The sequence below is a fragment of the Bombyx mandarina genome, chromosome 07, assembly GCF_030267445.1.
Source record: "Bombyx mandarina strain Sakado chromosome 07, ASM3026744v2".
NCBI classification, from domain to species: Eukaryota; Metazoa; Arthropoda; class Insecta; order Lepidoptera; family Bombycidae; genus Bombyx; species Bombyx mandarina.
The window spans coordinates 6,812,977-6,834,615 of NC_143214.1; the positions used below are offsets into that span (position 1 = coordinate 6,812,977).

The following is a 21,639-nucleotide window of genomic DNA, read 5'->3' on the forward strand; positions in this document are numbered from 1 at the left end:
TGAATTGTTGTACCAATGCAATTAATCTTTTGTCTTGAGGTTGACAGCGGCATTCACTTTGTCTTGTTAACGAACGTATGTAAATCCAGGCGAATAATAAACGCGTCTCTCTAACTAAAGCAGTGATAAGAAGTTTAAAGATTTTATGTGCTTTTTCACATATGCAAGTTAGGTACAAAATGGTGTAAAGAGTGTTGCGGGTTTATAATACACACTAGATGATGACCGATTTTTTTTTTGATAACGCCATATTGGTGTTTCTTTAAAGCGGTTAGTTGCCCTCAATTAAGAAAAATAGTATTATTATTCGCCAATAGATGTCGGAAAGAGTTGATTATTGAAAACACGAATAAAACAACATTTTCTGAAAATAAATCGTAACTAGATCGATTTATCGCCCCCGAAATCCCCTGTATACTAAATTTTATGAAAATCGTTGGAGTCGTTTCCGAGATTCAGATTATATATATACAAGAATTGCTCATTTAAAGGTATAAGATTATACTTGTGTAACAAGAAATTGCAATGACTTGTTCAATGTTTGATAAAAACCTTTTAGTTAAAAATAATCTCGAGTTACGTATCGCATGTTTGTAAAGCTATAGGAAAAATGTTCCCTAATGTGCCAATAAAAAGTGTATAATAAAGTCTTATAAAAGGCGAGTGTGCGATCACGAACAAACAACCATCCATTTATTTTAAATATTGGACGCGATCTGAATACGAATATGATCCATATTATGTAAGGAAATGAAGATTATTTTTCGCTTTCGTTAGTCAGTGACTAACATAATTAATTTTTTGCTTCCAACATGGTACAGTTGTAGCGCCATAAACAATTCTATGTTATTATATTAAAAAAAAAATATATATATATATTATATTAGTTATTAAACACATTATAAATTATTTTTACGTTTTTAAATTTTCGGCGGTAAAAAGATCCTGTGCCACAGACTATATTCTTTTTTCCACCTCTCGTGCGTTCCGGCTTACGCATCATAAAAAGATGCGTTCTTAAACCCCTCTTACTAGTACTATTTAAAAAGTAACAAATATGAACAATAAGCACGAAACATCTTTACCACTATGGAACTGAATTTACACCTCGAATAATATCAGAAATGCCACACCGTATCGTTCACTTTACATAATAATTGCTATGAATGTGGAGGACATTGCATTTGATAATATTAAAAGTTAAACCTATTGTAATATGCACGTATATTATGGTATACTTGGTATATTATGACAAGTGAACCGACAAGGTTATTACGTGTAATAAGTCCTAAGAGATTGTATTAACTAAAGTATCTTTGTTTTATACAGTTTGTATGTTTACAGTACGATACCTTGAGATGTCAATATAAGTTTATCTTATGATCAATTTTAATGATTGAATTGTCAGCAACGAGGCTGCTGGCGTGTAAATATGTCTATGGTCTAACTCATAAAACCAGATTATTTGAAAATAACGAAAAGTCCTTTTATTTAGGGATTTGACACAAAATTCCATTAAATTATTTTAATAAATAAATAAAAAATAATAATAATAAATATTTACTAACAATCACGCCACGTTAACTGGTCCCGTGATAAGTTCGTAAAGAACTAGTGTTACAGGTACCAGATAACGGATATAAATGTAAGATTTTTATTATACACATACATAATAATATATTTAATATACATCCATAACCCTGGAAAAGACATTTATATTTATCATACAAATATCTTCCCTTGGCGGGATTCGAACCCGCGACCCCCTTGTGTAGTGACCATGTCACTCACCACTACACCAGACGGCCGTTGAGTAAATATAAAAATGGAAGTAAATATAAAAGTTCTTTTCTAGATAGGTAAATCATGTACGACATGGGTGGGTACGGGTGGCTAACTACACGTTTTTTTTACTTTAAAAGTTCGAAAGCCTATGAAGATATGATTGGAATAGCACTTTGTTTCAACTAAAAAGGCGTTTCTCTATAAGCTGGGCAATTCGTTCTAAGAAAGCTGTATAGGTATCTCTTTTGCTTAAATATGTAATAAATCTTATTCGGGTAATAAATACCCTTCTTCTTATGACAGATGAACCGTAAATAACAAGTCTAAGTCTGATAACAAGTCTAGTTTTTACGGATTATAAAGACGATTTCCATATACCTAATAAAGTTTATTTTTAATTAATTTTTTATATATTTATATATAAGCATTGAACGTTGTGTAAAGTAAATTAGGTGATTATCATTTAAAGCTATCTACGAAGCATGTCAGATATCTTTTTTTACAATGAGAAAATGAGTTGCACAGCTTAAAGAGAAACACCCAAATAAAAATGTTTATTCATTTGCTTCGTGATTTTAATTTCCTGATCTTAGATTGTGATCAAGACTAAGCTGAATTTACATAAGAAATCGGCCTGCTTAAGCTTAAATTCCTAAGACTTGATTACATTACACAGTAATCTTGGCTGCATTATACATACAACTTTAAAATAAAAGAACGCGTGGACAATACTTAATGAATGTTTTGTTTTCTTTTATTTTGTTGTCGGAGCATTCCAGACGCTCATTTATTTGCCGTGTCGAATTGTGACGTCACGGAGGCTTGGCAGGAATGTCGCGTCATAATTGATTTCAACATAATAGCTCAGCAACTCCCACGCACCTTCATTTAAATGTGAATCCTGCTTCTATTGGCACGCGGTGTGTGATCCTCAATGAGTATGAAGTGCGATAGCTCACTGGAAATGTGTTAACTCTGAGCGCACGACGTTGTTTGCTTTGGCGCCTAAGTAAATAAAGTAAAGTTATCAGGATAAGAACAGTAAACACATAGATTCTTTGTTACTAAAAGTTCCCGAAGCTAAATAGTTACTGGATGAGTCTTTTCTCGTTGAGAAAAAGTTAGAAAGATACTAGATGGAACTATACTGAGATCTTAGAACTTATATCTCAAGGTGGGTGGCGCATTTACGTTGTAGATGTCCATGGGCTCCAGTAACCACTTAAGACCAGGTGGGCTGTGAGCTCGTCCACCCATCTAAGCAATAAAAAAAAGATAAAATACAAAAAACACGTTAAGTAAACAAAATTTGTCTAATAATTATTTTCGTTTCTTTGTACACAGAGGAGAGCTAACAGTACCTGGGGCTTAGACAAATTATTTATGAAATAAATTTTGTCTTGGTTATGATTTTTGACTTTCCAAATTGGTTACATTATTCTTTCTCATCTTGCTTAGTAGATGGGGTTATTAGCATATTCGTTAAAAGCTCGATTTGGCTTAGTTCTGTGGTCATATATTGCATTAATAGATTGGTTTTAATTAAGCAAATATTTATACAGAGTTATTATTTAAAGAATTTAAAGAATCCAACAACACAAAACATTTTTTATATTTAGTTTGGACACGCATATCATTATCTTCTTGGTTCTAAAAAGAGTTAACTATCATTATAAAATTTGTGGGATGTTATCGTGACGCAGAGAAAGTCTTGTTTAATCTCCTTTGTTCATCAAGTGGAAGTCTTGTATATTGACACTACGTTGGTGGCCTAGGAAGGAAGGATGCGTCAGAAGCAAGATCTTAATATATTTATTGAGTACTAGCTGACCCGGCAGACTTCGTATTACCTCAATCGATAAATAAAAGACCTAAACTTTTGTATAAAATAAACTTAAAACAAACAAAAGGAGTCCGTTCGACGGGGGACACATCAAAGGAAAAACAAAATTGTTATTTTTATTTAATTCCGAGCATTTTCATATTTATTTAACCATTTAAAAATTCTCTGGACTTCCACAAATACTTCAAGACCAAAATTAGCCAAATCGGTCCAGCCGTTCTCGAGTTTTAGCAAGACTAACGAACAGCAATTCATATTTATATATAAGTATATAGATAATTCGATCATAGATATTGATTCCTTACTGATTTTACGTTTCCTTTGACTTTGTTTGTCTTTTTATTTTATTCCTACGAGTCTACCTAAGATTTAAGATTATATTAATTAAAAATACTCATTCTCATGTTGTATTTGTTATTTTAGTTATGTGTTATTTGTTCTACACACACTCATAACTTTTAATTATTATTCTCATAATCCTCTCGCAGGTCTGCTGGAAGAGATTTCTTAAAGAAATAAGCAGCGCCTTTGTACATAATTTTCCTATTACTCTGTACTGTCTTCTTTTCTGTGTGTACTACATAAATGAATAAATAAATAAATAAAATACTATTGATTGAAGATTTAAGATATTTAAGTTTTTTTTTTAAAACATATTATATGTATAGTCAACAATTAGCGCGTTAATGTTTAGTTGCGACTAAATTGAGTTTTAACAGCAGCTACCATTAGTTTAACGTATTTTGAATGCTAATTATCTATTGCTACATTATTATGTTGTGTTTTTCATGTAAGTTTATCACCAGTAATTTTGTTACGTTCAGCACATCATTAAGTATTTTGGCGTTATTTCTTAATTAAACTAAATACATAGTTCTATTGAATTGTATATTGAATTGGATCTTGATTAAGGCTTTTTCTTTTATTAAAAACGTATGTTACAAAATAAAGTTGCTGATATTTAAAAGTTTTTTAAACTATTGAATGTAAAGTTGCGAAGCTATATAGCAAATAACGTAATATTATTAAAATATTAATTCTCCGTTATATTTTGAAGCCCAAAGCATTGAAGAGATTGTTATGAAATTTGGTAAAGAAATAGTTTGAATGAATCGGCCATCAGAGTCTTTCTCGGAGCGCGGTGCAAGAGAGACGATCAAAACTTGTGTCTGAAGTGGAGAACTCTCTGGGGCGAGTCTCCGAATGGGGTGAATTGAACTTGGTTCAATTCAACCCGATAAAGACACAAGTTTGCGCGTTCACTGCGAAGAAGGACCCCTTTGTCATGGCGCCGCAATTCCAAGGAGTATCCCTGCAACCTTCCGAGAGTATCGGGATACTTGGGGTCGACATTTCGAGCGATGTCCAGTTTCGGAGTCATTTGGAAGGCAAAGCCAAGTTGGCGTCCAAAATGCTGGGAGTCCTCAACAGAGCGAAGCGGTACTTCACGCCTGGACAAAGACTTTTGCTTTATAAAGCACAAGTCCGGCCTCGCATGGAGTACTGCTCCCATCTCTGGGCCGGGGCTCCCAAATACCAGCTTCTTCCATTTGACTCCATACAGAAGAGGGCCGTTCGGATTGTCGATAATCCCATTCTCTCGGATCGTTTGGAGCCTCTGGGTCTGCGGAGGGACTTCGGTTCCCTCTGTATTTTATACCGTATGTTCCATGGGGAGTGCTCTGAGGAATTGTTCGAGATGATACCAGCATCTCGTTTTTACCATCGCACCGCCCGCCACCGGAGTAGAGTTCATCCATACTACCTGGAGCCGCTGCGGTCATCCACAGTGCGTTTCCAGAGATCTTTTTTGCCACGTACCATCCGGCTATGGAATGAGCTCCCCTCCACGGTGTTTCCCGAGCGCTATGACATGTCCTTCTTCAAACGAGGCTTGTGGAGAGTATTAAGCGGTAGGCAGCGGCTTGGCTCTGCCCCTTGCATTGCTGAAGTCCATGGGCGACGGTAACCACTCACCATCAGGTGGGCCGTATGCCCGTCTGCCTACAAAGGCAATAAAAAAAATAAAAAAAAAAAAGAATGCCATAGAGCTCACAAACTTCCTTTTTTTTTTTTTTTTTATTGCTTATATGGATGGGCGAGCTCACAGCCCACCTGATGTTAAGTGGTTACTGGAGCCCATAGACATCTACAACGTAAATGCGCCACCCACCTCGAGATATAAGTTCTAAGGTCTCAGTAGAGTAGAGTTACAACGGCTACCCCACCCTTCGAACCGAAACGCATTACTGCTTCACGGCGGAAATAGGCGGGGTGGTGGTACCTACCCGTGCGGACTCACAAGACGTCCTACCACCAGTTCCTCTCATCCCAATGATTTGAATAGGTCTCCGTCCACGCGATATAAAGTGTAATCAATGCAGTCGAAGCTGTGTCTGGAAAGATAGTTAATACATATAGGATTCTTATATTAAACTTTTTGCACAATTATTCTTTAAATTGTTTTAAACCTCGAAACCGAGCTAGTCAAGTTGTACGTGGTGTATTTTCTAAATAATAAAAAAAGGATTATTTTCGAAAAGATACCCAAACTTTTGTAAAGATTTAAAGTCAAACTACTGTAATCACATGGGTCGGCTGTGTTTCTTCGTTTAGTGAGCTCGATGTGTTTTTGTTTGTTTAAAAACGGTGACGATGTAACTCTAAACCGAGCGAGGGAGGACAATATCGTTACCACAACAAACGCAACATCATTATTGTTGAGTCTTTGTGAACTTTTCACGGTCTGCCGGCTTAGTGCCACGTTACATGTTTGCGCGTTGATCTACGTGTTGATATAAAAAAAACAAGCTCATTTAAAATTATAAATTGTCTCGGTGATTGTAAAGAAGATAGCATACTTTTTTTTTAATAAACTTGTCTTGTATCTGAAGCATTAAAGCTTTTTTGGTTCTTTTAAGAACTAATGGAGCTATACCATATAGCTATGACCGAGACTTTCAATCAAAAAGATCTTTGATAAAGATAGTTGACGTTTGAGATTATCAGCAATATTTAAATTTAATTTTAAGTACTACATTTACCTTTTGTTGATTGACATTTTCAAAGAAATTTTTGTCTAATATAATTCCGTTTTTATTTATTAAAGTTAAGCTCAAGATTTAATGAACATATGGTTTATTAACAAAAGATAAAAGAAAATTAATTGAAATAAAAATGAAGATAATGGGATTGAACTTGGTCTTTACCTTGCTATACATAATAATATGTAGATAGATTCATTACGATCCTCCCGATCCATTAACGGTGCTTTTAGATACCACGAGCACTGGTCACCGTCCTCGTCGAACCCGTCGCTTGCGACGAAGGGCTCGACGAGCGAATTAACTCATAGACACAGCCCACTGAGTTTCTCGCCGGATCTTCTCAGAGGGTCGCGTTTCCGATCCGGCGATAGATTCTGCGAAGCACTGCTATTGCAAGGCCAGTGTTAGCAACACTCCGGTTTGAGCCCCGTGAGCTCACCTACACGTTAGGGTGAAGCTGAAATAGCCTCTCAAGGCTATCATCAGCTTAGGTAGGAAAAAAAAGTAGATTTATAACCGGGTCTAATGTTGACACGCTTCATTTAGTATTTACTATGCATAACCACGCTAAGAGTATCGAGTGTCATGTTTACCTCAGACATGTGAACAAGCCAAGCACGTTCAGCCCTTGTGGTCACGAATGACAACGGTATACCGATATGGGTTCACATAGACGTGTGGTTGACTTTAAAGGTCAAACACTTTGGTCAAATAAATGAGTGAAAGTTGCTATGATGATATTTCCTGATGTTTTCCCTGGTCGTCACGGTGCTCATTTGCAATCCGTGATCACGAAAATTGTAAGGTATTCGAAACGTTAGATTTGCCGTAAATCTGCCTTTCCATTCGCTAATATACTGATAGCTATCGAATTTTATTAAAGGTTTGTATTTGTATGTGCCATAAAATAATACTGGAATATATCGAGGGCTCAGACTATTTGGTTTAAGCGACATTTTTGCAACTTTACAGGAGAGCCATTTAAAGTTTACAATTTGGAAAAAACAACATAACATGACTTCTTATTTCTTTATTCTTTATTGTACACACTGTTAATAAAATACAATAATTGCGAAAACTTATAAAATGGCGAGTTTAACTCAACAATTGAGTTATCTACCAGCTAACTGTTCTTAAAGAGGGAAAAGCTTTACATTTTTTAGCTTATGCTTTCTTCAACTATTTCAATGGAGTAAACTTAATTGAAGTTCAATTAAAAACATGTACTGTTGATGGTAATACCAAATAAAACGCACTTTTACTAACAAATATAAATGTTGCGTATTAAATGAGATGTTGCTTAAACCAAATAGTCTTTCACCTCTTGATATGTAATATTGATAAGATTGTCATACGGACTTATAGAGCTATCACTGCGTATAAATCATTCATCCACAGTAATATTACTTGACTATCCCTTTCGTTCTGATTCTTTTCTAAGTGTGTGACATACTCGTACACAAAGCCAGTCGCAACTGTTAGTCAAACTAAATTAAAACAGCAAGATTTTATTCCGTATAATTGCACACAATTTGGTATATTATTTATGTTGTGTAAAAGGGGGAAATGGTAAATGAAATTTTGTCAATTTAGGGAAATTTTAAGAATTCATATCTTAAGAAACTTTTAAACGAAAGCCTCGTCGAGGATTGTCGTAACTAAAGCTTCTGATTTACGTCAGGGAAGAATTCCAATAGTAGGTGATAGAAGAAGTTTTGAATTTCACATTTGAATCGCGCGGGACGCCGGAATGCCGGTCATCGGCGATTCAATCGTTATCTTCTAGCCGTTGTGTTGTTTAATAAAGCTCACCCGAATAGATCCACATGCATCATCGGTATGCTGCCCTTCGATTAGAACCAGCGCGAGTTGTAGTTTTCTACTTAAACTCATCCCGGTTGCTTTCGTAAAACCAGGGCGTGCAAAGCGCGAAGACGTTTTTCTTAGGATGCTTCATTCATTACCGAAGTAACATTTTATTTTTTATTGCCCTTCTTGTAGGCAGACGAGCATACGGCCCACCTGATGGTGAGTGGTTACCGTTGCCCATGGACATCAGTAATTCCAGGGGCAGAGCTAAGCCACTGCCTACCGCTTAATACTCTCCTCTTCGTTTGAAGAACGACATGTCATAGCGCTCGGAAAACACCATGGAGGGGAGCTCATTCCATAATATAAATATTGTTGGCTATTTCTGCACGATGCATTGGAGTTTCTAAAAGAAACGATAAATGCTCAAGGAGAAATTTTGAATAGAACCGTTTTCTTAAGGTCACATGACGTGAGATACACACGGTCATAACACGGCCACCCCGGTCGGAACCTGCGTAGAAAGGAGCACGCTGACTCCAAGGACGACGGCGTGCCCGGCGGTTGTTCACCTCGGCAACAAGAATGCGCGGGATCGCGGGAACTGATTGCTTGCGGTCCGGGCCGTCGACAGTCATCTTAGAATACTACATTCCGTTAGTACGCAGCTCAAACTTATCTTCCTGCTTGGTTTTTGTTTTCTACTTCTGGTTTTAGTATTGATCGACATGTACGAATTGACTTACATCAGAACTGAGTTGTCTACTTTATCTTTCGTTATCAAATTTAAGGCAGTTTTTTTTTTGTACAGCGTTATAGATACCTACTGATTCTTACCGAAGAAAATATAATACGTTTGAAGTCATTGTGGCCTAAAGGATAAGACGTCCGGTGCATTCGTATGTAGCGATGCACCGGTGTTCGAATCCCGCAGGCGGGTACCAATTTTTCTAATGAAATACGTACTCGACAAATGTTCACGATTGACTTCCACGGTGAAGGAATAGCATCGTGTAATAAAAATCAAAACCCGCAAAATTATAATTTGCGTAATCACTGGTGGTAGGACCTCTTGGGAGTCCGCACGTTGTAGATGTCTATGGGCTCCAGTAACCACTTAACACCAGGTGGGCTGTGAGCTCGCACATCCATCTAAGCAAAAAAAAAAAACGTAACCACGAAATGGTTACGATAATTTCAAAATTTAATATTTCGCATAAAACTATGGCCGATTGCTAATTACTAATGAAGCGGCAGAGTATTGAGAGTTTTATTAATTGTCTTACCTTCTTTTTTAAGAATAGGGTAGTCGCTATCAAAATAATGTCGGCCATGTTTCAAGTTTGGAAATTACATTCACGATGTATGGGCTGCCTAGATCGAGAGCTCAACTACAGCCATAAAACAGATTAATAAACAATTATTACTTATTGTTTAGCATATCACACCTGCAAAAAACATATGTTAATAAATTATTTAAACATTTTTAGGTCGATTTTGTCGGTCACGGTTACATATGTACATACATAAATAGTTACCACTCATGATTCAAAAAACAAAAATTATTTATAACAAATTCCACTTTCATGACATGAGTGAATTGGTAGTGTTGTAATTACTGCCCTTGACTACTGGGCCTGGTCGGGTAGTAGGTCGGCAGGGTCGTGGATTCCATTTACACATCGGAAAAAAATCATGTGATGTACAGGTTTTTTGCTTTTGGACTGGATGTTTAATATCTGTATCTGTAAAATTTGTATTTATTTATAAGTATTTAAGTACGTATGTACATCAGTTTCTGGCCCCCATAGTACAGGGAATCTTGTTTGGGGCCCTAATTCTGCAAGAGTATAAAATTGTATATTCAAACATATTAACTTTCAAAGACTACAAAGAAATACCATGAAAATCCATCAAACATTACTATTTTTATTAATATGGAAAAAAAACATACTGTAGTCATCTAAAGAAATCGTTATGTATTACGAATCCCTCCCCTATTTTTCAATTGAAGATTGTCTTAATAGCTATTAAGTTATCCCGTTTTTGTGTGTAGTTGTAGATTTTAACGCTACAAATGAGTTAAAAATAATAATTACAAAGCAAAGTTTGCGCCCATTACCGTGCTATGCGTTGAAGTATCGATGTTGATTTTTACCAATTCTATAGCTTGACGTCATCCGCTAAATTTGATTTCTACAATAAATAAAAACAGCTATTGATCTTTGCCTTTTGAAAGTGGAGTTTTTGGTTGTTTTTTTCAAAGCTTACGTGAATTTACATCGACTATTTCGTGAGCGCTCGTCTCTTAGTCGAAACTCGAACTTAATCATTGATGCCTCAAGTTTTTTATTTAATTTAAGTACAAACTTTATCGTTTTGTAACTAACTGTCTGTCACTGATATTTTTTCTAAAAAAGTGATTTTTATTTTTATGCATTTTTATTCCATGACAACAATACACTTTCTGTACAGCTATCTGTATCTGTATCTGTATCTTGTATATTCTGTATTTTGGGGATTGTTATTATTATGAGTTTGTGGCTTGATATTGAACTGGAATAATTGCGACTCTTGAGGCCTTTGTGTCATTCTCCTATCCTCTACTTTTCATTTCTAAATACCGTCCGTAAGTGAAACTCAATAGTGTTTGGAGATGTGATAACATAGACATTCTGTTCCGGGTACCCTTTGCCCAAGAAGTATATCGTTGTCTTAAGACTTCAAACCTCCAAAGTTTGTTATGCATAGCCTCAACTTCCTCCATACAGAATTATGGATGAATTGGTGAAGCTTCAGTTGTTGGGTTTCATGGTGCGTGTTTTACATAAAACCTTTACATAAATGAATTTTGAAATTTGAAATGTACATTCATCAAATTAAGCTATTAAATATGACTAGTTTGGAGGAAAAAAATAAGAAATGTATACGTACATAATAAGGGCTGTAATATAACAATTTCGGTTTGATGATTATAGCATTGTGAGCGGCGAAAAAAATGTATATGTATTAAAGCGAATATAGTCCAGGAAGGGATTGTTGAGCAATACGGGCGAGATTCAAGAGCACTTCGTATAATTAATGCTTTTAAATCGGGGGCTACACGGTATGAAGGCGACACAAAAATATTAAATATTATGGAAACCAGTCCCATACTTCTTACAATTAAATGCTTAGCAGACTTCGGACTCGGATGTGATCGATTTTATCAAATTGCGTCGGCGTAGCGATTAGCAACTGGCAGCGAGCGTTTAATTCGTTAATCGTTTGTCAGTTAATTGTTTCCTTTGAGCGTCACGATCCATACTCAATAGCTAAGGGCATTTCAAGTTTGTTATCCTTAGAAAGATAACGACTGATTGTTTCATAAACAAGATAGAGGATCATCACATCTGCGATATACGCATTAAATCAGACGTTTACCTAACATTCGAAATAGACTAAAAGTACTATTTTTTAATTTGATTGCTGTAGCTTTATGGAGCATCTGTTGAATCAGATACTTGAAACTAAGCATGAGGAATGTTCTTTTTTGTTTACGCAAATACATAGAAGTGATCGTTTCTAGAAGCTTCTGGAATTATTTGAAAGGGTGGAGGTGATCGAGCTCACGATCGACCTGGCGTTAGGAAATTACTGGAGTCGAAAAACATCACGACGTGATTACCGACACTAACTTTGAGACACACGTTAGCCACATGATATTATAAATACAAAAACCATCATTGAAACAGACCCTTAAATTATACATACATATAACTACCCCAATTGCTTCCATGTTCTTTTTGATGTAACACAGCGTTTGAATAAAACAATGAAAGGAGAACCATGTCAGTAGGCAATACGTGCAGGTGTAAGAACATATAATGAGTATTAATGTGAAAATCGTGAGGTGAATTTGTTTTAGACCATTAACAACAGTTTGGCGGTCGAGACTCGGACGAAGCGTCGCGTCGGTGTCGTTTTGAATAAATCACTTAACTTTTACATGCTTTATCTATAACTAGCGACCCGTCCTCGCTTCGCTTCGGAAACTGTATTTTATTATTGATTTCTCCACTATTTAATGGATGTTATTATACATATAAACCTTCCTCTTCAATCACTCTATCTATTAAAAACCGCATCAAAATCCGTTGCGTAGTTTTAAAGATTTAAGCATACATAAGGACAGACAGATATAGGGACAGAGAAAGCGACTTTGTTTTATATTATGTAGTGATATGTATAATTTAAATGCTATATTGCTAATGCTAAATTTAAATGCTAATATTTTATTAGCCACAGTACGGACAGATAGAAAAGACATCGGGGTCGTGTTCACGGGACAAAATCGTAATGCAAAAATCAAACGCGTGAATTGTATTATAAATTTTCATTTTATTTGTGATCGTTGGCCGTATTTTGATTTGTGGACCCGCAAGGGACCGCGTCGTATAAATATCTACTAACTAATGAATGTTACATTCCGATTTAATGTTGCATACTTTTTAAAATTTTGCTATATTTTGTTTTGTTTTTTAATTTTTAAATCTAATGAAACTGAATCTATAAAAACTGACTTGTAAGCAGAGAACGAATAGAAAAAACTACCGAAACCTTTCTTTCGATTATTTCGTCTTTTTCTTGTTCTTTAGAAAAAAAGTTGACGTCAATTACTTATGTAGTTACTAAAATTACGTAAAATATTACGTCGATGGACATAGTTGGTTGTCGCACTGCGCTGGTGTCTCGGTCAGAGAGCTCCTTACGCAATGACTTGTGAAACCGATGTGATGTCTATAAAATTCACACTTGAGCTGAGTTCGGATATAATTAATATACCGGAAATATAAACTTTATTTCAGATAAACGAGTGACTAATAAATTTATAGTTTCGTTAGTTAAATTTACATTAGCGTAACTAATTAAGAAAAAAAACATACATAATGGAGGTTAATGTTGTGTTAAAGAAAACGCGGCGTCGATTTCATTGTTGTGCTCGTCTGAGATTTTACATAACAATTACAGATTGTTTATTTTTGTTTAGGAGTTATGCGAATAACCGTCACCCACGCTGTTTAGTCTGCAGCGAAAATATAATGTACCCAATAACGTATACATTGCGGGACGAGTATTCGGTGTTGAGAAGTGGTTTATTTGGCCCGTGGCCAGGCGACGTGACGCCGACCCGACAATGCCGAAACACGATTGATCTTTCTTTCAATGTCAATCTTACTGGCCGACCTACATAATGGCTTGAGACTTGATTTGCAAATGAAATATCTAAAGAAAATAGACGTGGCGTAGGTAATAATAATGATATTATTGGTGCTTTCAGATTTTATGTGATTTTAATTCACGATACTCTATTATAATAAATACATGCGCTTCAAGAGATAGCTGTGAAAGTTACTAAAATATCTTGAAATTAGAAGTTATCAGCGGTATCGTGACCGTTCTTTTTATAATTATTTAACAATATTAAAAATACGTTGCATTTTCCCGGAATATTTATCCATGTTTGATCCATAAATTACCAGTCGATTTGTAGGTCCGTTCGCATGTAAAGTTATAAACCATCGAACACACTGTATTAATACTTGGCGTTGTTCGTGTCATGTCATTAATCATGGTAAAAGTATCCAGTGCGCTAATTAAGGCTACAGACTATCTTTCTCAGTGATATCATTCAAAGCCAATTACCCATTTTATTGTGGTTATGTAGCAAACTTATAAACATACGATCTTTCATAATATTTTGAATCTATACTAATATTATAAAGCTGAAGAGTTTGTTTGTTTGAACGCGCTAATCTCAGGAACTACTGGTCCGATTTGAAAAATTATTTCAGTGTTAGATAGCCCATTTATCGAGGAAGGCTATGTAATATCACGCTAAGACCAATGCAGGCGTAGCACCAATAAATAATGCTTCAAAATCGTTTTTTTTTTAAAGCTTCCACTGCATGCGTTGCGAAAATTGTTAAAGTTTCGCTAAAGTACATTACTTTAGCGAAACTAAAGTAATGCTATTTTTAAGATCTTTTAAAGGGGAAATGTTCCCCTTTAAAAGATCTTAAAAATAGTCCGCGACAGCAAATGTCTAAGATGTTAAGGTTGGCTCACTATAACGTTTTTTATGCTAACGAAATATGTTCTAAAATAAAGCATTATTTGTGAACCATTCCACGCGGACGAAGTCGCGGGCAAAAGCTAGTAATATTATTAATTAGAAGTAAAGATTCCATATGCTGTTGGTGTAAGATGGCCACGACTCCCTTGTTGTTAATTGTCTATAGGAGTCGAATGATATCACAGTGTATCCTACCCCGCTTTTATCATCTCATCTGCCATCAGCTCACTTGTTTCAGCTGGACACGAGACTGTAGTCTCAATTGCATTCCTTCGAATTGGAATGGATGACTGCTTTGTGGCAAAAATAGACAGTTTTTTTAGAGGGATTAACAAAAATGTCCCTTCCTTTGTGAATTAAACTAAAAAATACCTATGCAATACAAAGTTTGTTTCACTATATTATTTAATTTATTTTATAAAAAAAAATTGAATTGAAAAACAAGAACATTGGAAGTTTAATAAAAAGCTGCTATCAAATTTTTATACGTACTTTCCCATGTCGAATGAATTGAATACGCTAATGTGATCTCAGTTTATTTTAATTTTCTAACGATATTGAAGTCGTTCGTCGTATGAACCATTTCAATTATTCCAAGCATTTCTTTCTTAAAAATCTATAATATAATACTCGTAATGATAACAAATGACATTTATTGGTTCAGAAACGTGCTCGTAAAATAGAAATAACAGTTCCATTTCAACATTCTCACAGTCATTCCGATAATGAGAAATACAATTTTAGAAAAATGAACTCATTAGCAACGGCTACTCTGTTGCATAGGATGCGGTCGGATTGACATTCCGTCGTATATTCTCTCTTCCGGTCATTAGCCGGTGTCGTATTGTATTCTGAAGAGACTTGTGGTCCGGATGGTAAGGTGTGACTGTAGAATAAACAAGGTTTATGTTAATTATTAAACGCTCGGTACCTGCTAATTGATTTGTCATGAAAATTAACTGTAGTTTTAATATTACTAGTGGCCCCTCAGTAGTCGAAATTCGACTATAATTATTGATTAAAACTATAAGTTTGAACATCATTATGGTTCTATGGTTAAAGACTTTATTTCTGTAATCACAGATTTCTCCAAGAGTACGGTATAGAAAAATAATATTAATATTTAAATATTAATCTATTCTCAATTTGACCACATACTTTACCAGTAAACAAAAGAGTAATATGCGCGTGTGTGTGTGTCAGATACATGATATTGTGTGTAATGTTTACTTTATTGATTTAATGTATTTTATGTATAATTTAAAGAAAATATTAGCATTCTGCACTCTATATTCTCTATAAGTTTGGGAAATTTCATACTCCTCGGTCCGCGCAATTTTCGTAAAAAGGGATAAAAAGTTTCTGCTTCACGTATTAATATATAGATTTACGTATGGTTATTATGAAGATGGTACTGCTATCGGTATTACAGAATTGAGGTATTAAAATTAAACTTTGTTCAGAAACAATTTTTATCATGTATTTTTATTTTATAAATGATGCAGTAAAAGAGGCGAGCAACTCACAAACTTATCTTCTTCTTCTTCGTCGCTTTCTTCATTGCTGAAGGTCGTGTCCCTGAAACTTGACCGTTGCCTGTCTCGTGAGCTGTTTCCATCTCGTCCGGTCCTCAGCTGCTCGAATGGCGGTTGCGACTGGCAACCCAGTTAGAGCGGTTACTTGATCACACCAACGGCTAGGTAATCGGCCGCGGGGTCTCTTTCCTTCTACTTTGCCGGTCACAATCACTTTGTCCAAGTTATCTGACTGTCGGCGGGCAAACTTATCTTAAATGTATTTAAAAAAAAAAAAAACTTTCTATATAGATTTAATCTAATGTTCATTATAAATAACCGAAAATATTTAAATCACAGAGTTTCACTTCGAATAATTGATAATAAATGTTAATTCGTCATCTCTTTATTTTTTAATTTCACGAAATAAAACGAAACTAGGTGACGTTATCAACGTAGTACGATTAGCACATTCATATTTAGGTCGCCGACTGTTCATAAGTTAATATTATTATTCATACAAAACTGCTTAGATTATTATCTTTAGTGCTAAGCTTGGGAAAAAGTTAACGCCGCTGTGCATTCAAAACTATAAAATTTGTTGCGAAAATTGTTGTTCAAAACGATTATAATTTGGTCAATGCTTTTTTTTATTGCTTAGATGGGCGGATGAGCTCACAGCTTATCTGGTGTTAAGTGGTTACTGGAGCCCATAGACATCTACAACGTAAATGCGCCACCCACCTTGAGATTTAAGGTCTAAGGTCTCCGTATAGTTACAACGGCTGCCCACCCTTGTACCGGAAATTTTATCTTTTAGGCCATGACACTATTTTTTTTAAATCTATTTCGAAAACAAATCGAATATATAAATATTCCATTATAAAACAATTACAATTATTGCAATAATAATCAATCACAATAATAAACATAATAATATTATAATAAAATTCAAATATCAAGTCAATCAAAAAAATAATCAATAATGAACAGTTTCAACTTCATAATCACAAATAGGTACATATGGGCTTAACTGGGTGATGGCCCGCTTACCTACATATTTGCTATGTAATCTTAATAGGCAGAATATTCAAAGAACTAAACAAATACAAGTAATTAGAAGTGTAATACGTAGCAACACAAATCGAACAACAAATAGGTAATGGTTATCTATACTAATATTATAAAGAGGAAAGATTTGTTTGTTTGTTTGTTTGTATTGAATAGGCTCCAAAACTACTGAACCGATTTGAAAAATTCTTTCACTATTTGGAAGCTACACTATTCCCGAGTGACATGGTCTATAATATTTTTAAAAAAAAATTAGGGGTCCTTCCTAAAACTCCAATAATGTAACCCAAGGTGTAAAAAAAATACCTAAATTTTGTTCATGACCCGAGCGGAGCTGGAGCGGGCCGCTAGTCATGGGAATAAACACTTAGGGCTTTGATGTAGTCGTCGTTAGCAAAAACTTTACTTTGTCATAAATTGAAAATAAAATAAAAGGGAATTCACACGATACTTGCGAATGGCGGTTGTTTGATACGCGTGGGAAGGGATCATGTTTTTCCAATGGCATTTAACAACGAAATGTTGTGTGTTTAGATATAGTTTTTGCTGCCCGTATACTAATTTAATGTTAGCTCTTGAAATAATTTGAAATTAAGTTCGAATTAACGAAGTTAAATATCTTTTAATCAAGCTTATCTGCAGTACAAAATTAACACATCAACAAAAAGATATGGGGTTCAGTGGCAAATTGATCTTGACGAAATCGGAAACGTTATAATTTAATACTGTCATCTATAAACTAATTCTATAAATGGGAAAGTTTGTGTTTGGAAATGGCCGAATCGATAGCATATGAGTCGTCTATTATCAAAGGTGGCAATCTGTGCATTTGGACAAAAAAATGTTATTGATATGTCAATACAGATTGATTTGAATATAATCGTCTCCTTCAAAGAATACGGTTCAAAACCTGCATTAAATAAAGGTTAATACTTAACCTGTTATTTATCTAAGATGTCGTTCAGAAGAGTTTTGTGACTGCCAATGGAATACAAAGTCAATAATTCGTTTTTCTGATTTACCAATAATTGTCCAAAAGTCACATTGCCGGCTTTGATACTAGTCGACTCATATATGCCTTTTAACAAAACTAAGTAGATATGTCTTGATATAACTTGACCACGTGTCTCTAGATAAGTGACTGTATTCACGATATACCTATCTGCGGAAGGTTCAAATTAACTCTTAACTGCAATCCACATATGACCTAACTCACATTCTCAGTGATATGTTTATTTATGCTTTTAAACTTTTAAAAATCAATAAAGTCTTAGCGTCAAGAGTAGAATTATATTGAACAGTAAGACAGTATCAAATTTGTATTGTCATTTACAATGGGCAAGAAAAATAATAATTGAAACGATAATAACTAATTATACAACTTCATTCGATTATTGCAATAGAACAAAAAATATTCCATTGAAATTCTGGGCTCGATATAGAAATCACTACATTACGTGATACTAGAACTCTTTTGTAAATTCTCCATAAAATAAGCACGAACTTTATCAGACTTCAATGTCAGTCTGTCTTTTCGATGAACCACGGATAAAATTGAATTGTTCCGCTTATTATGATATTGATCACGCAACTCCATACACGTAATGTTTGATACGTACCTACACAATATTTCATTAGATTTGTATCAAAGTCATCGAGAAGATTTACCTTTTTTTATAGTGTACTAGCCGACCCGGCAAACGTTATTTTGCCATATACATTATTTCTAGGATTTTTTTTTGTTTTTTGGGCGGACCACCAACTTAACCTTTAGGGGTATGAAAAATAAATGTTGATCGATTTTCAGACCTACCCGATATGCGTACAAAATTTTATTAGAATCGGTTGAGCCATTTCAGAAGGGTTTCGCAACAAACACCGCGACCGAGAATTTTATATATTAGATTTAATCGTAAACGTCGGCTATTCATTTTAAGGGACAGCTCTACTTTGATTCTTTATTTAATACACTATTTATCTACTTTATTTGTGTGATTTTTATTAAGTAAATAAATGTGAGGCCTTGTTTTAACAAGGAAGGAGCAAGTTTCATACAAGCTTCATTTCCTCATTCCTATCTTTTTTACGTATTGTTCGTTTTTTTGTTACAGGCTCGATCCTCCATCATCACAGACACAGTTCCAAATGGAGAATAAAAAGGCAGCGCCGGCAACACAACAACCTTTTGCACATCAACATCTTATGGCACATCACGTACACCCTAATGGGATGTATTCTCAACACCATCCGCAACTATCAGCCCACCTCACGTCTACACAAACAGATCAAATACCACCGAATGGCGTCATGCATCAGTTATTACAAAGTCAGTATCACTCAAATTTAGACGCACGATCGCCACTATTAGAAAACAGACATGAACAGTATGGCAGTGCGTATAGTCAAAACCAAGATTACGGAAGACAATATGGAGTCAATGATAATTACAACAATTACCAGCAGTCACCTCCAAGACCCGAACGATCTGAAGTCTATCTAGATCATAATGTAAATAGCTCACTCAACCAAAATATATCAGCAGGCTACAACGTTGAAGTTTATCAAGATTATTTAAAACGCAACCCACCGAAAGATTCAAACCAAATTTACCAAAACCATCAGCCTACGTATAGACCGAATGCAAACCAATACAGCTCTAAACCATATTTACCATACTCTAATAGAATAGGGCCCCAAAGCAATACAGAGTTGTTACGAAAACAGTACAACGAAATTCAGCAGATGAAATTGCAGCAGCAAATACATTATCAAAACCAGGCACAGATGCACCAACAACAAAAGTTCGCTGAGCGACAACTTCTTTTACAGCAAATTCATGGCGTTCAGCCACCTCCCAATTTACAAAATAGTATATATTCTGATAGTTCTTACCGTGATTTAGATAGATATAGTTCTAAAAATGATTATAAGGACTATAGCAGTCCAGAAACACCAAAAGACATAGAAAAGTATGAGAAGAACAATGACTATCGCGAGGTGGAAAATCGTAACCGACAATACCAAGAGCCTCAGTGGCAACACAATCAACAAACAGAATACAGAGAACAACATGAAGTTCACAAAAGGCTAGCAGAAGGAGACAAAGGAATCAATAAACCGCTACCCTCAAATTCAGCTAGTCAAAATCAAAAAAATAACGTAGTTTCCCCTATGAAGTCAACAAGTGAGTCCAGTTCTCCAAGTGTGAAGTCACCGTCTTCAGAGAGTCGGAGAAGTAGCAGCGGAACCCAAGCACTGAGATCACCAACAGCTCAACGAATACCATCTGCCCCGGTAACAGTAGCCGGTATTTTGTATAAACAAGGATCGGATGGCCTAAAAGTATGGCGCAAGAGATGGTTTGTGCTATCCGAATACTGCTTATTTTACTATAAAAGTAAGTACCATATTCTATTAACTATTTTATTCTATTAACCTATTAACTTCAACAGCACCATTCATTACTAATACTCATATTTTGCAGGTCAAGAAGAGGAAAAGTTGCTGGGGTCCGTTTTGTTACCTTCATACAAAGTGTCCGTTTGTACCGCAGAAGATAAAGTACTCCGAAAGTTTGCGTTCAAATTAGAGCATGCGAATATGAGAACGTATGTACTGGCAGCACCCGACCAAGAAGCCATGATGAAGTGGATGAAGGCTTTGACGATGGCCGCGGTCATGCAAACTCCCAAGTAAGATAGCCTATGAGGTCGAGGTCATACGTAATATAGAAACTATAACCATCGTTTCACTACCATTTCGATTCAGGTCAATGATCTAATAATCTGTACACCAGTCAATTTCAAATTCGTCAATTTTAAAACCCGTTGTAGCTTAAGGGTAAAAGGCATTTTTGCATCAAGCAATCTGACAATACCCCTGTTCAAATTATGCAGCTGTAGGGAAATACGTACTTAGCACGTGCTCACGAACAACTTCCGCGAGCAGGTGCAATAAAAACAAATTCGCAAAACTTTAAAATTTCTCCATTTATGTGTTTTAGATGTCGAATATTTAGCTATGTGGAATTTGTGGTATGATGTCCGGTAATCAAGGAACTCAAGGTCCAATGCTTAACCCCACGATAAATAAAAATAAAATATAGAGTTCATTGTAGTACATTGTTCAATGTATTTTTATTTTCAGCGATCCACCACACAGTCGAAACGATTTGTCCACTACGAAAGCAGAGGTAAGTATTATAGTTATATAATGACGTATTTTGTATGTATGTATGTATGTATACACAGTATTGTTAGACTTTGTTGTGCCCTTGGAATTGTTGGTATCCATGACTAATCATTACTCACTATCAGATTGGCCGAATGATCATCTGACTACAAAGACAAAAAACACAAGTTTACATATTAAAATATAAAACAATAAAGAAATCTATTTACTTAGATACATAAAGGAGTTCATATCGCGTTGATTAGTTTGACATACTAAAAGCCT

At 35.3% G+C, this 21,639-nt stretch overlaps 1 protein-coding gene across 1 annotated transcript in view; it reads left to right on the plus strand.

Moving 5' to 3' along the window:
- kmr (pleckstrin homology domain-containing family A member kramer) overlaps positions 1–21,639 on the plus strand; it is a 70,089-nt gene that overhangs the window by 24,688 nt on the left and 23,762 nt on the right. The window contains exons 3-5 of the mRNA XM_089728926.1: positions 19,296–20,581; positions 20,669–20,876; positions 21,331–21,376. Coding sequence (XP_089585052.1) covers positions 19,296–20,581; positions 20,669–20,876; positions 21,331–21,376 — 1,540 coding nt within the window. The remainder of the gene's footprint in view (positions 1–19,295; positions 20,582–20,668; positions 20,877–21,330; positions 21,377–21,639) is intronic.